This window comes from Folsomia candida, unplaced genomic scaffold (assembly GCF_002217175.1).
Source record: "Folsomia candida strain VU population unplaced genomic scaffold, ASM221717v1 Fcan01_Sc054, whole genome shotgun sequence".
Classification (NCBI taxonomy): Eukaryota; Metazoa; Arthropoda; class Collembola; order Entomobryomorpha; family Isotomidae; genus Folsomia; species Folsomia candida.
Genome location: NW_019091246.1, coordinates 227,439 through 244,342, shown reverse-complemented (window position 1 = coordinate 244,342; position 16,904 = coordinate 227,439). Strand labels below are relative to the sequence as shown.

At 36.5% G+C, this 16,904-nt stretch overlaps 1 protein-coding gene across 6 annotated transcripts in view; it reads right to left on the bottom strand.

Moving 5' to 3' along the window:
- The window catches only part of LOC110862300 (multiple C2 and transmembrane domain-containing protein), a 44,938-nt gene that overhangs the window by 14,789 nt on the left and 13,245 nt on the right, over positions 1 to 16,904 (bottom strand). For 2 of the 6 annotated variants that reach the window (XM_035845431.1, XM_035845433.1), the window contains exons 2-3: positions 11,474 to 11,948; positions 9,163 to 9,490 (exon numbers count right to left, since the gene is read on the bottom strand). In XM_035845431.1, the coding sequence (XP_035701324.1) occupies positions 9,163 to 9,490; positions 11,474 to 11,938 (793 nt within the window). In that variant the 5' untranslated portion in view covers positions 11,939 to 11,948. Of the gene's footprint in view, positions 1 to 801; positions 905 to 9,162; positions 9,491 to 10,469; positions 10,940 to 11,473; positions 11,949 to 16,904 lie in introns of those variants that run through there. The other 4 variants (XM_035845434.1, XM_035845432.1, XM_035845435.1 and 1 more) reach the window with 4 other exon arrangements.

The following is a 16,904-nucleotide window of genomic DNA, read 5'->3' as shown; positions in this document are numbered from 1 at the left end:
GTTGATGTTTTTCTCTGATGGAATCGAAATGAGATGAAATCAACTGAACTGAATTTTCCTACAAGGTCTCGGAAACCATGCACGTCAAGAAACAAGATCTCTCTCTCTCTCTCCGACCAGAAAATAATTCCGTATCGATTCCAATATCCACTCACTCAGTCACTCACTTACAGAAAACACCCATTGGATCACATTCACTCACATTTTGTGTACATAAGCGAGTCCATTTCGAAATCCTTCTTTTACCACTCTATTTTTTGGGAGGAAAGTAAAGTAAATTTTCAGCGGGGATCAAGTGAAAGAGGGAAAAAAAGACTTTCACCCCAAATTAAGTAAGAGCAAGGGTTCCATTAATTATAAAGACGTCGAGTCCGAGTCACATTTCGAGTGACACGACGAAACGATTTTGCAAGTAAGTAACAGACTGAGCTGAATTCAGTCCGTTTCATCTTTTGGAGTGTGTGTAAGAGGCAGATTACTTACATGGAATATGTACATACTTGAGTAGCACGCTAAATAATGTGGGGAACAAATGCCCGTTTTTTATACCGGGCAGTATCTAGATAACAATAAATTATGCTACAGAAATGTCAATTTTGGGGAGAAAGTTATTACACAATTTAAAATTTGCCATTCAGTAAAGGATTTTTGCACAATTCTGATCGAATACGGTGATAAAGCTGGAGCCACCGTACTCTTTAACCGGAAGTTTGTATAAGAAATTTCGAATTTTGGAAAAAATTGGTTACAGAATTTGGACTTCAGTAGCGAATTTTGCAAGAGTAAAATAATTTTTTTTACCTAAACGGACGAAAACTTGGAATTTTGTAGACACAGCCCGTCCCCAAACAAATCGTGCTACCAATTTTGCTACCGCGTATCTTTCAGTGTTCCTCATTTGGCAGGGTTGTCGGTGGCAGATTGAATATTACAAGATCTCAAAGTTGTCAGCATTATTATTTTAGCGGAAATATGGCGCACTTTGGTACGTGCCTAGCCAGAAAACAGCACGGATACCTGATCCACTCTCAACTCTCTGGTCTACATGTCTAATAAGCCGTGTGGTTTAAGGAAAAGCAAACAAAGCAGAAATTGGACCTATGCATGCAGCCTTTTAAGCCACCCTTTCCCCATCCATCCACTCTGCATATAAAATCCAGACACATAAACCTGAAAAAAAATCAGGGAAAAATACGCCACACTTTTTGCTGGTCGTTAAGATAACGACACGACCGACACCACCACCACGAACCACGACCACTTTCTTCACTTTGTTTGCTTAAGGGTTATCTACACGAGGAGGACACGGCTTACTTGTGTCAAGGAGAAGAAAAGAAAGTGGTCTCCCTATGCACGAAAGAGAAATATATGTATAAATAACTAGATTTCATAAAAAATGGGAAGAGATACAGCCTCCACTTACAGCTTATTTACTTAAAGTAAGAAGACAGAAATGTTGTTGAGGTGTCGAAGTTAAAAAAAATGAATTCGAAATAGGACTGCGAACATTTGTTTTGTGAAGAATGGAATTTTACAAAAAGACAAGTAGCGTGAAATCTTCAGAAATAAATTCGACTCAATTGATCTCCATATCTCCATATCTCCATAAAAGTTAAAAATCTAAAAATTATTTATTAAGACGCCAAACTCTACAATTTTTGTACTTTTACATAAATCACAACCGTTCAAGTTTTGCACATAATTTTGCACAAAATTTTGCACATGTTATGTTACATACATAAATTGCTCCATAAAATGCAGACGTTTCTAATAAAAAAAATGTGCACATACTGATAACCCGATCCGCTCCACCACCTTCCTTGCCCTTCAATCATTGCGGAGAACGCGTGCCCAAAAGCAAATAAATTTAAGGTGAAGTAAAGTAAAACAAATGAAGAGCAGAGAGAGAATTAGTGAGAACAAATAATGAAACAAGAGCAAAAAAAGATGCACCAACCAACCAACCATTTACTTGCTCAACTGTGTAAATAAAACCATATTGCGTCCCGTCACGTCACACTTTCGCCTCGTTACCTTACGTTCCGCGTTAATCATGGCAAAACCAAACACGTCCCAATAAAATCCTCAGGGTTTCGGGGGCAAGTTGCCACGTGCAAGAAATGACGGGAAGAAAGTGGTTCCTTCCAGCTATTTTGAAAGAAGCACACGACGCTTGGATGGATGTCGCAAATTTTTTTGCACTTTCTTGCCGTTTTTTGCACCTCGCATTTCTTGCGTGGGTTGCTTTGCAGTGCAAAAAATGTGGCAAACCCGCTGGAAGCGAAACCCTGCCCTGCCTTCATCACTACTTGTACTTGTAGTATTTACTTTGCAGAATAATAATTAGCAACAGACCAGCCAACCGATGGACCATTCCTTTGTACACTAAATTCTATCAACCCCTCCCCGAATTACTTACTAGCCAACAAGAAAATGGCTGCATTATCCGCTCTGCAGAGGAATTTATCTCAACAGTGGAAATACCGGGATCAACTTACTCACCATGGTTTAGCCCGTTTTTCCAAAAATTTCAATCTACCTCTCCCTAAATTATGCGATAACATAATCTAATTATTGCAAATTTTTATTACCATTTCTGCACAGTAATTGATATGGCAGTGGAAACACGTACCAACCCATGGACCAACTAACGCTCTATCTTTTGATCCCTTTTCCCCAAATATGAAACCCCACCCGAATTGCTACGTAGTAATTATTCCAAATTTTATTACCGCACTGCAGTAGCGAAAATGTATGCGCCATGTAGGTAATTAACACGAATGAGACAATTTGTATAATAAAATTAGCTAACGAGGTAATCTTCCTCTTGGTCGAGTTTCGTGTCTGCCTCCTCATCCACTTTCACCATTAAGAAGAAAAGGCTCGTAATTTTTACAAGGTCACATATTCCTTTCCGCCCGAATAAAAAGCAGCCTTGATGGATTCGTAACGCGAGGAGGCTGACATTACGCAAGAAGAAGAAGACGGATAAACTTTTATTACGAAGAAGATGCCAAAATTATGACAACAATAACACAACGACGAACAGCAGCAGGAGCGGTACACATAAGTACGTAGACACATAAAAGTGGAGAAAATCTGGAATATAATGCCTTTTGTTGTTTAGGTTTTTAGGGTTTCAAAAACTCAATATTTCTTTATTTTTACTTTGCATAGCACCCCTTAACCTGGATAACGTTTTAACCGTAACAGATAACTTTCTGTGTATGCAATTCGCACGAAAATTAGCCATAAAATAGCAACACTAAGCGACACGACACGACAAAAAGGACACGAGACGACATTAGAGAAACCCTGTAAACACCCAACTTACTCGAGAAAGTACATCATCCTTCTATCTCCTCCGTCTCGTATTTGCAGTGGAGAAAGTTGAGACTCGACCTTTTCCCTCTGATTCTCCTTCGATTAAACAACTTTCATTCTCCTCGTCCCAAAAATATTTACTGCACTTTCTCCTCCTCTCGAACTCCAAAAGTATTTCAGCACTTGGAACTCACACACGAAATAAAAACTAAAATTTCTTGTCTGTATAGTTTTTTCTTTTGTCCTTATCAAAGTTTTTTAAACTTTCTCCTCTTTCTATATATAAAAAAAGTATTTCTGATTTCACACTGTTTTTCACGGCTCAAAGTTTTCTTTTTTCCCCTGTTTCCCAATTCTTGACACGTTTTTGGGGAAAAGTCAAACTGTTCCACTTTCTTTTTTAAAGATCATCATCTATAAGAAGAGAGAAAGTTGTCAATTATTAGTGGCGTTGTCGCGTGAAAATCTTTTCTTTTAGAAGACTTGATCCCTCCTTTTTTCGTCCGGATGTTGTCCTGGCTTTTTTTGCAAGAACATGACGAGGACTTTCTCTCGCCAAAAAGAAAGTCTGTAAACCTTGTTTCCTTCCTCTCTGCGCCTCTTTTACGGCTTTTTCCACTCTTAAAACCGACACAGTTTTGGTGGCTTGGCTGGGAAGGCGAAAAACGAGGAGTGAACTGACCCAGTGGAGTTGGCCAACTAAATGTGCAGCCAGGAAGAGCCGAGAAGAAAGCCAAGCCAACAAAGTAAGTCGAGAGAAGGTCGAGGCGAAAAGTTACATAGTTTGCGCATATGCTCTCTCTGCGGAGCGAACTTGTGCACAATTTTGGCCCGTGGAATGAATGGATGGGTAGAGATATCTAGGTACGTGTTTTGGGGGGAAAGTCGTAGACTGCAGGATGATATCTACTCAAATTTTATGCAGGAAGGGACCAAGTGTTTCTTTTTTTTGGGCAGAATTTCTACGGCACGTAGATACTCTAGAGAAAGAAAGGAATTCCAACCAACTTTCACCTTGGATTGGGGAAGTGGTTGTTATATAAATAAATGTAAACTTGAAGAGAGAAAGCAGGAAATTGGGGGAGATAGAAAGTTGTTAAGTGAAAAAAGTATATTATAAAATTTTTTGCAATGTTGAGGCTGAAATTTGTCAAGATTTGACGCCGATCTGGAAATATTAGGTACTCATAACACATAAAGTTATATTGATAAGTCAGATATGGTTTTTCCAACGTTGGTCAGATGAAGAAATCGCAGTCAAATCATAGAGCTTTGTAAAAATGTTGTCTAACTCAAGGAAGTAAATACACCTTTATAAAACTGGTATTAAATCCTTACTCACTGGAGTACGTGCACATGACTACCGACACTGGTAATAACGGGCATTATCGTTTAGTAATGAAAAATTTACCACCCAGAAAGAACCTACTACCAATTCGGTAAGAAGTTACTACCAAATCAATACCAGTGCCGAGTATATATGTAACTCTACCAGATTTTTAAGTGTAGTTACGGGCACCGGCCTGCACGAAGCGATAGATACGAGTTCAAACTTTCACCTTGGATCGGGTAAATGGTCGTCATATAAATAAATGTATTTTAAACACATTTAGTTATATGACGGCCATTCATAAGTCCTAAACTTGTGAAGAGAAAGTAGGAAGTTGGGGAAGATAGATAGTTATGAAGTGAAAGAAAGTACAAGATAAAATTTGGTGCAATCTTAAACTGAAATTTTGTCAAGATTTGACGCCAATGTGGAAACCGTAGGTACTTAAGAAATAATATTGACAGCTAAGATTGGAACAGGTCGGTATATAAATAAATGTGAACTTAAGGAGGGACATTGAGGGAAGTTGTTAAATGAAAAAGATATAATTTATGAAATATTTAGAATGAAGATCTTGCGAGAAATTTCCAGATTTTGACACTTTTTGAAGGAGGAGATCTCAAGTTTAAGAAGCCCTCAGAAAAATTGGAACTTATCGAAACTGGCCTAAAAAAACTCAGTCTTTCCATTAATCAACTTGCTGACTCGTTCAGAATTTCAAAATAAATTCCAATGGGCGAGGAATGATTAAAAATGTGCTGATTTTGGCGATTAATCATCGAGTCCCACGTGAAGAGACTTGTTTCCTTTAAATGTGCAAAAACTTCTTGTAAACCCCACCGAACGCGAAATTTTTCTTGTAGATAAGTAGGTGCATACACCTCAATTCCACTCTAAAATAAAAGACTGGCCAAATTAGTGAATACTTTATGTTAAATCTTGTCATCTGTTTGGATGGCTGCACTCTTAGAAATCCAGTGTTGAAGTAATGCCAAGCTGCATATGACTCTCCCAGAGTTGTATTTAATACCGTATGTTTAATAATAGCTCTGTATTAAAGTTTTACCATATGGTGGCAAATTTTTTATACGTACTTTTATCACCAAACGGTAGCAACTTCAACACCAAGAAATCACTACACCTGCCCTTCTCTACCAGATTTCTAAGAGTGTGGATAAATGGAAATCCTACCTTTGAGCCCTTTTTCTCTCAGGGAAAGCTAAATCCTTCCCGTTCTTTCTCTCTTCATCCACAATTTCCGTCCGGATTTCCATCCCATTTAAAAAAAAGTGTGCAACTACATCTGTTCGTAAACCAGACTTGAAGCGTATTTTATCCAGTAGCATAAAAATGAAGTGGATGCGAGCCAAGTAGAGATGCACGAGTGGAAATGTCCACTAAAGCATGCCCGGAATTTAAATTGATGCTCGGATAACTAAGGCCAATATTACGATAAGTTGGTAGGAAATTTATGCCAAAATGGTCGAGAAGCTATGCATTTATTTTCATGCACATTGATTCCCTGCATTTTTATTTTTATGATATTGACATTGCACAACTGCAGATTTACAGAGGTACTTATTTACCCTGAACTTTAATTTATATCCTCATAAGGCCAATGTTTTAATAAATCCCTAGGGTATTTATGTACACCAAGCCAATGAAAAATGACTAAAATGCTGCTATTTTGAAGGGCTGGACCTTGGCCAAGTCTCAACCAAAGTTATGAAATCCATTGTTTCCTCTTGAATGAAAAAGCGGGTTTGGCCTGACCCCCCTGAGTCTACCGCTCCCCTGAAGAGTGTATAGTGGCCATCGGTGAAAGTAGGGTTTCGGGTGCAAGAAGTGGTCATGTGCAAGAAATGACGGGAAGAAAATGTTTTTTTTGCTGGTATTTTGACCTGAAAGGAATGCACGGCGCTAGAAACTACGCCCGCTGCTGTACTTCATACGGCGCTTGGCTGAACGGCGCATATTTCTTGCACTTTTTTTGCAATTTCTTGCATCTCGCATTTCTTGCATTGCTTGCATCGCAGTGCAAAAAATGTTGCAAATCCGCAAGAAAAGAAACACCTGCAAGAAATGCAAGGCGCAAGGAACTATACTATATACGCCCCGCCGCTATATTGGGCGCTATATTGGATGCTACATATTTCTTGCAGTTTCGGGTACCTCGCATTTCTTTGCAGTGCAAGCAATGCAGCAAACCCGCAAGGGACGAAACACTGGGTGAAAGTTGAAAAGAAATCCCTAGATACTTATTAGAACGAGTTGTTGAGGACAAATCCGGGACGAAATAAATTCTGCGATCCCAATTTCTCGTCCTTCCTTCCTTCCTCCCTCCTACCTTTCCTGCCCAGCCAGCCAGGAAAATACTCGTAATACGAACATACATAAGCCAACTTTCACTCCATCTTTTTAATGGAATGAAACCTATTTTTATTCGGACGGGATGAAATCTGGGACGATGTTTTGTTCTAAAATGAAACCATGTCCTGCTTTTATTGCGACGTGGTAACAAAATAATGTCCCATTTATTTTTCAGGGTTTATTGTGTCATTGATAAGTTTTAAGTTCCTGTGATAGGTAGGTACGTATGCTTAGATACGTATTTGTGGGCTATTTTCTACTTTGGATGACGCAAAATTTTTGAAATTTGTTACTCAAGGAAAAATCAGTGTAATATTTATGCCGTTTTTAGTTATGTCGTTACAAAAAGCGGGGTGAAAGATTAGCTATTTGGCACGCTTAAATAGTTGCGTGTCGTTTTTGAAATTATTCTTTTCAGCAATGTATGATTAAATATTTTACAAAAGTCAAAATATTTAAAATTTCGCAAATACGTATTTAAGCAAATTTCAATTTGTTGAAAAACAATCCATCGTGTCCAACTAATTTAATAGTAAAATTTCTTATCAGGGGAAAAAATAAGTGTAATTATTTAACGTCGTTTTTATTTTTCATGACTATTTTATATAAGTTGCTTATCGAAAGGTAATTTTTTCATCACGCGTAATAACTTACTTTTTTTGAAGTTTTTTTAGCTTTACCAAAGTATTAATTTTTTAATCTTGTGAATGAAAGGTAAGTTATAATTAATTGGGAGATATTTCTTTTACTAATGGATCAACTTTCTAACAAAATGAATATGATTTTTCGATTTTTTTTTAGAAAATACAAATTTGTTGAAAACTAGGAAACTTTGACCCAAAACTATTTATTTCGATTTGCATTAACTTGAATAAATTTAAAAAATCAAGAATGATTTCTTAACTTGGAAATGGAAACTGGCAAAATAAAATTGCTGAATCTGTAAGATTTCTCGAAACTTAGGAAAAATCGATGTAAGTTTTTGACGCCATTTTCTATTTCCATAAATATTTCATATATAACTAGTAAATAAAAGATAATGAATTTTTATCGCCTCTAATTTTAAACGAAGTACAGTTAGTTAACGAAATTTGGAATTTCAATGAATATTTTCTGCATGATGCGTAAATTTTTCGACAATTTTAATAAAGGTCCAAATTTCACAATATGTTAATTTTCGCGGATATTTGTGTTAAATGTGTAGTAAACGCTTAATTTTAAAAAAATTAAAAAAAAACCGAACATCTTATTGTTCCAAGTTTGGCCTTTAATTAAAACGGATTTTCGAATTTTGACAACTTTCCAAAATTCAGGAAATAATGAAACGTGGGCTTAAAGAGAAACAGTCTTCCTTACTTTAAATTTACGGCAAAACAACTTTGGGGGCCTTTCATTTCACGGCTTTTATTTGGACTGTTTGGTGGAAAGTTTGTGGGGCTGAAAGCACTTGTGTGTGTTTCCGAGTTAATCTCCTCATCCATATGCATGAGGGGCTGAGGAGGAGTGCATACAATATGCATGACGGGAGGGAGGCTGTAAATATCCGACGGTGCTCCCATTACCACTTTCACCAGGTCGCCAAGACAGAGACCAAGGAAGAAAGAAAACACTTTCTTTCCAAAGTAATTAGGCACCCGTGTGTGTGTGTATCTTTGGGTCGAGTCAATTCAGAGTCACTGGTGCAGCAGAGAGTTTTCCAGCCAAATTAATGACTTTGCAAATTCAAACTAATACGAATTTTCAAAATCAGAAAGCTACCAATTTTTAAATTTTTTAGGTAAATTATTGTACAAGACATAAATTTAAAATAAGTCAATTTTGAGAATAAAAACTAATTTTTAAACTAGATAAGGTCATAAATTACTGAAAAAAATTGAATCCTCACAAAATTTGCGAACAATTCGAACCTTAAGATATTCCATTCGTTTATAATTCTGCATACAAATTTGCACGGATTCCTTAATCTTCTTGAAGTCAAATGCATTCTCAAAATTTCGCACAATCCCGTCAAATTAGGAATGAGGAATTTTGTCATTTCGTAAAGTAAAATTCCCCAATTACTTATTATTCTAATTAGATAAATTTTGCCTGAAAATGTGTCCAAATTCTTTAACTTCCACAAAATTGGGGTCACTTACCCCCATCTCCACTCCTCCCGGACGAATTGGCATTGGCGATACTGGTTGTGGGTGGAGTGGCAGAGTTTTTGGAGTAGCTGCGTCCACCTCCTCCTCCTCCTCCGTCCCCCTCGGGGGCATAATCCCCCTCTAAATCCGTGTCAAATGAAACCTCGGTTCGACAGCAGGAGGAGAACGTTCTCGGCCGGTGAGCGTCCGCGCGCGACGGCGGCGGCGTCGGGGTGGGCGTTCGCGTGAAGGACGGCGTGTGAATGGGCGACGACGACGACGCTCCCTCCTCCTCCGTCTTCCCCCCTCGTTCCGCAAACCGTTTCCGCGATAACCGCGACTGTGTGCAAAATCAAAAACAAAATGTGTCTGGCGCGTAACAAAATTGGTGGAGGCGAAGCTAAAGTTAAATAACTTATTTTCGGGGTAATAAAATTGTCACCGATTAGTCGTATTGGTTTGATTGTGACCATGCCGATTGGGTCGTACTCATGAAAAAACGTGTAAAGTGTGAAGTTTTTTGTCTTTTTTACAATTCTACGTCTTTAATCATCAATGTTCTTCAACTTTTAAAAATGACAAATTCGTACAAGCACAAAACGACATTGAATAATTACATTTAGTTATTCGGAGTTTAAAAATCAAGATTTTTTGGTGTGCAAATTTTCTTTCGTCCAAATCATTAAAAAATAGAATAGTATATTTCGAAATTTTAGTTATTGCTAAAAGTTTGATCATGAAAAGAAAATAGAAAATAAATAAATTTCTATCGGCGTAGGTTTAAATTAAAAGTTTTTGAAATACTTATTAAATTATTTAAATAATAATTAATTATTATTAAATAATTATTGAAATGAAAATTATGGTACAAATATTCTTTAGAACAAAAAGTGGCGTTGAAGTATTGCATTTATTTATTTTTTATTTATTTTATAAATAACAAACAGGAATTGTGTAGCAATCTTCTACAAATATGTGGAAAATTTTGACGAAATATTTAAGAAAACGTGTCAAAATGTGGGATTTTTGTCAACATAAAATGTGATTATTTTAAGTAGCCGTCTTTGAAATAATGAAAGATCTCAAACTACTTTTGCAATATGAAATATTTCTAAAAATTAAATATGACGTTGAATAGTTACATAATTTTTCCCAGGATAAGAAAATCATACTTGACTCAAAAAAAATATTACTTATTTAAATAGAAAATTTCAAGATCTGCAAAAATTTCGGAATGCATTAAAATCATTAACAAGTCGTTTCCGGCTGGGAAATTTCTTCGGTGACAATTTTATTACCACGTCAGTCTCATTTTTTACCAAGTTTCCCTGCAAATTATATATCTCTTTTTGAGACACAAGTTTCATTATGGATTTTTGGGGAATAACTTATATGAAAAAATACTTCAAAAACTACCAAAAAAACGAGAAATTTTACGATAACAAAATATACAAACAAAGGTAAAACTTTACGTAAATAAAATTGAGAGGTGAACGAACATGTGCACAAAAATTATTCAGACACAAAGACACACAATTTTATGACGCTATTGACTCCAGGACATGAAATTATATGCAAATTGAGGTCACATAAATGCGTCCAACTTACTAGGCGCGTATTTTTACGTATGTACATTTGCACGTGCAGGTGGTCGTGGCATTTATATTGCACATTAAAATTTACTGCTCACTGACATCATGCCCAGACTGGGTTAGTTATCAATCAAACCCAACTGTCAACCCGGCACGGAAAAAAATGAATGCAGAAATGGTAAAGTTGCGAAATAATGTGCAAAAAATAATCATGCAAGTTAAAAAATAAAAACAATGAGAATTTTGTGTCGATTTTCGCACACAATTTTTGAAGCCTGTTTTTATAAGTATAAATTTGTCTAAAATGAGTGACTTCTCTAAAATAATTTCAAAATTTAGGATGCAATACAAATTTTGGGTGTCATACAACATTAAATAAAATTAATTTCATTCATTAATTCGTCATTTGTGAACAACGTGCAAAAAATTGTGTCAATTTTTTGCAATTTCTCACCAGTTCGAAATAATTTTGATATAAAAAGGACTTCTTTGCGAAATAATTTAGAATTTAAGATGCAAAAAAGTGGCACATTTCAGATCAGATTTTTATTTATACATATGTGCATCATTCATCAATTCATGCAAAAAATATGGTAAATGTGCAAATTAACAATAAGGTAAGGTGCAAGATAAGTAGGAGATGATTAGCAAATGAGATATTCGGGCTAATTAACATATTAGGAATAATGATGGATTAGTGAGTAAAAAATAGTGCAAAAAATTTCGCATACCAAAAAACCAACCTTGATGGACTGAAAAAGATGCGCGTCCGACTTGGAGACAAATTTACTCGCCATGCGGCCCAACAAGCGTCCTCCCAAACTGGGCGAATTTGGCTGGCTCATGATACCAACGTCTCCTCCGATTCCACCGCCGCTCGGACCGCTTGGACCAGACGCGCTCGCGCCCCCGCTCTCGCGGCGCGGCGGACTTGCGCTCCTCCTCCCCAGAAAAGACGACGATGACGACGGGACCGGAAGTGGGGACGGTTCGCGACTCGACTCTGACCCGTCGCCGCCGCTCAACGTTTTCTTGCGCCGATTGGCGGATGACCAGGCGGGCACGGGGGAGCGCGTGCGGGGTCGGCGCGGCGACTTTTTTCGGACAGGGGCACCACCTTCGGGGGGTTGATGTTGCGATGAGCCGGACGAGGGGCGGGGTGGGTCGTCATCATCGTCGGGGTGGTGGGGGTCCATGATGGGAAATCTGAAATTGAGTAAGTTTCCGAAGAAATCTTTAATAAGGGGAAAAATTTGTAAAATATGGAGGTAAAATGCCAAATACAAAATTTGTGCGTAAAATTTAATATACTTTAATGTTAGATACGAGCGTCCACTGGGTACAATTTTGAAAAAGTGTTAATTTCTCGTGGAGGGAAAGTGAACAAATTATTTTGTAAGAAAATTTATAAGATTTGAGATTAAAACGCCAAATAGAATATTTTTATAAAAACTTATGTCCAATTTTATTACAGGTTTAATTTATTTATAGCGGATTTTTACAAACCCGATTTCAACCCGAAAAAAATTGTCTATTTTTATTTTTATTTCATTCGCATATCTCTACTTTCTCTAGCTATTTAGTTTTCTGTTGTTTTTTATTAATTTTATAAACACAAGTTAAAAACGCGAAGTTTTGAAGGAGCAAAATATCTGAATTGTGCCATGTACAAATAATTATGAAAAATATAAATTGTGTGATTAAAACGCCAAGTGGAAAATTTCTACAAAAATATTTGTGGTATCTAAATCTAGATCCGAATGTAGTTGTCGGTAGTTGGTAAAAACCGATTTATCCAAGTTTACAATCCAACGCAAAACCTATCTCTTTTATTTTCATCTCTCATCCTTATCTCTACTTTCTTCAATTATCTGGTTTTCTTTTTTCCCCTAATTTTCTGACCACAAGCCAAGAACCAAGTAGCGGGAAACAATTGGATTTCAGAAATCCGGAAAACTTTCTCTTTAAGAAAAGTGGGCTGTGTGGTTGGAAAAAGCAATAAATTTCAATGTGGTCGTTAAACCAGGTGAGTGAACCGCACAAATTACGGAAAGCTCGTTCCCTTCACAAATGCAATCCAAGTTTTCTCTCTACGACGCTCTCCCCGTAGACAAATTTCTCTAATTTTCCGACTTTCTCTCTCCCCCTCAACCTCAACTTTTTGATCCTATTTACAAATAAATGGCTCAAACGGTGCCAAAAAAAGTCAGGGGAATGTTTCCACTAGAATTTCGACTTCCTGCAACTGACAGGTTTTCAACTTGGTTGAAATAATGACAAGTGAAAACGAATCGTTTTTTTGCAACTTTTTGACACCGTGACAAAAAAAGTGTGAACGGAGTATGTCAAAATCAGGTTAAAGGGGATGTAGTTTTTGATACAGCAGGTTATTTAAATGAGACAAATTTTGAAATTTGAAGAACACTAGGGTTCAAAGATTAGTTCAAAATCGGAAATTTCAAGAATATCCTATTTTTCACACTTTTCCCCAAATTTGGACACCTTAACAAAAGATTGTGGTATATAGTATGTCAAAATCATGAAAAGGCTTTTGATTTATATTGAAATAACGCAAATTTTGAAACCTTAATAAAAATTAGGATTCAAATTTTAATTCAGAATCAGAAATTTGACCAAATTTTGACACCTTTATAAAATTTTGTGTTATTTTCAAGTGACAACTCGTACAATGAGATGAAGTGGGTTCAATTACCTGATACGTTGAATTCTTTGATAAATAGTTCTATAAGTGACTCAAATTTTGAGACTGAAAAAATTCAAAAAAACTACGACTACAATTTTTACTCCTAAAACTAGAAAAATTTTAGCTATGGATAAGAAAAGCTAAATTTTTAAACTTTTGGCAAATTTTGACACCTTAACGAAAAAATTGTGCATTGTTCTAAATGCTAAAATCATAAAATTAGGTTTTGCTCTTATAATGTCCTTGCATTGCATTTTACTAATAACTTAACTACTTCAATTACTGAAATTAGAGTGAAAAACTCACGGAATCAATTTTCTATCTTTTTAATTCTCGAAACTTTAAAATTTCTATGAAGTTTTTTTAACTCTCATAAACAAATTTGAGCAATGCTTACTCTCTGCTTTAATTTTTTAACCTAATCTCTTCTCACCCCAGAATTTATCTAAATACTACGCACACTACTACAAGTTTACTCGAAATCGGAGAAGAAAACACCCTAAAATTACGGGAACATATTTGTAATAATTCAAAATACACAATTTCCCAAATTTCCTCCAAAAATTGTAAATAATTACCAGCAGTAGTGCTTTCACTCCTTACTTATCTTTCTCCTTTAACTTTCTCCCTAATCTCTTCCCACCCCAGAATACAAAAGCCTACGCACACCTCAAGTTTACAAGTCGCAAAATCCCCCAAATTACGGGAACATATTTTACAACGATGATGACACGAATTCTGCGCCTACTTTCACTCTGGCCCCGATCGCACTCATCCTCCTCAATTTTATACCCTCAGCTCATCCACCTCCTCACAAAATCTCACCCATCCCACTTTCCATTCCTTCTACGTCGCTACAACAATTATTAACGGAAAACAAGGCGATATCAAAAATCAAAGAGAGAAAAAAAGTATCTCTTTCATTCCCATTAATAATTAGCAATCGGTTGATTTCACTCACTCATCTGCCTCATTTTATGCTACGTCACGTCGTACGTCTCACTTTCACTTGTATCTCCATCAAGCCTGGATTTTAAAAAAAGAGGAAAAACATCATGACAAGTGGTTGCACAATCGTGATCAACAAGTTGTTTTTTCACCCGCTGACAACATGTTTGTCCAGATTTATCAAAGGAGAAGAAGACAAAACATACACGGCGACAATAAAAAAATGGAGAGGAGAAATAAATAAATAAATGATGGAAACATCATCCCCGGGCGGGCGGACGAAAACGACGGATGACGCTTTCTCTTTGTGTCCAAGGGAAAAAAAGAGAAAGTTGCTTCACGTGGAGACAAAGTGATGGATCGGACCGTACAGAAAAGATGGGGGTAGATTTTTTGAGGGGGGAAGTTTGACCCTTGACACGTGGTATGAACCATGCCACGTGGTATTGATGAGACAGATGACACGTGGGATGTCTTGACCGCATAAAAACTTGATGGCATTCTGCATGCAGGACCCTCCTTGAGATTTCTCTGTGTAGGACATCATGTTTGTGTAAAGTTGTTTTGTTTTCGTGTCAGAGCATTCTTTTTGACTTGATTTAATTTACAGTGAAAAAAAGAACGGTAGCGTGAGAAAGTTTGTTTTCTGTTGAGTGATGATTTTTAAAGGGGAAGTTTATAATTCTGGGAGCACTGTTCATCTCTTTGTACTTGTGATTATTCGCTTCAAGCTGATTTATCTCATCGAGTTGAAAGGTAGTATCAAATTTTGGATAGATATTTAGTTAGAAAAATTGGGCATATCAGATTTATGGATGCGAGTTGAAAAATGACTGCTAGAGTTTTTTTTGTTAAAGAGACGCAAAAAAGTGACTCGTACGTACAACGTATACAGTTTTTTTTACAAAATCAACAACCAATAGATTATTAGTTACTTTTAGAACTTGATGTTGGCAAAATGGAAAAATACGATCTAATTACTTGCTCTTTTAAATTTTTATCCAATAATTGACTAACGACGTGTTACTCAAACAATTCTCATTTTCCCCACATTTCTGAATTTCACCATTGTAAAAAGAAACTAAATTTATTTATTAAGCAAAAACAAGCAATCTAGCCAGGTTATTGCACATTTTATATTTTAGCCTCGCTCAGAAAAACTAATGATAATCATGTGTAGAAAATGCATGGTGAAAGCGAGCGGGTTGCATGCATGCATATTTTTTTGTAGAGTAGAATACATGGAAATTGGTCAGTGTGTCGCATATCGTGTAGTGTCATGTCATGTCATGTCAGAAATGGTATAATTACCGATATACCCGATTCCCCTCGGTCTCCTCGAGCTGGACGAGACACGTACATTCGTATTTATCCACTGCCATGGCACGTCACGTCAATTTGATGCGAACAAAGTTGACAATTACCAGCGGACGAGTCGACGGGTCATCGGAGCAAATACGGTACCGTTGACATGTGTGTGTAATTGGAGTGGGAGCAAATGTGTGATGGTGATTATATGGAAAATGGAGAAGTTTTTTTTTGTGAATTGGATTGCTTCATGATATTTTTTGACCAATTAGAGAAGTATTTTTGTTTTAAAGAATTGCTCGTATTTACGATTAATTTTCAGTTAAATTATTGAAGGAATTGTAAAAAATAATATTGCATATGCTTTAAGGGAATAACTGACAATAAATTAGCAATATAAATTTGCACGTGAGACATACCTGACTAATACTAGATTGTTTAGCGATACTACAAAGTGCGACACTTCAAAATTTTTAACATTTCTATAAAAAAGTAAAACATTGGAACTTTCCTACAAGTTTTCAACCATATTTTTTCAAGGTGCAAATTCCTTCACAATTCGTACTACTAGAAATTCTACTACGCCTCAAAAATATACCTTTTAAGCTTTATTATGCATCTTGACCACTATTTTTCACTCTGACACTTAATAACACGCGTCCAGCCGAAAAGGTTGTCTGTGCGGTTGGTTATTCGTAATGGTTGGCTGGCTAAACCGTGTAAATAATTTGATTAGCAGCTTTCCAGGGTGTGGTCTGGTTTGGCTCAACTTTGAAATTTTCCCCAAAATCCATCTCCCATTTACTCCGCTAAATACTAATGGTCCCGCTCAGGTAAAAGTGCACTTTACATAAAACAATTGACTCCTCGTAATGAAAAAGTGGTGTATTTTACGCCGCAAAATTCGTAACTAGAGCTATGTTTAGGACAAACATGGAGCAATTGTCTCTCCGTAATGAGGAATTTTTTGACCCTTAAAATTCCAAAGAGCAAACCACATACACCTGTAAATTCAACGGGTGAAAGTGGTGGGTCGCTTTTACCCACGAATTGTCCATCCAGCCCAGGTAAAAGTGCACTTTACATAAAACAATTGTCTCATTGAGTGAATTTTACATACAAAATTTCGTAAGTTGAGTTATGTGTAGGCCAAACCAAAAGTTGTCTCCTGGTAATGAAGAAATTTGCCTCGTAAATAAAAT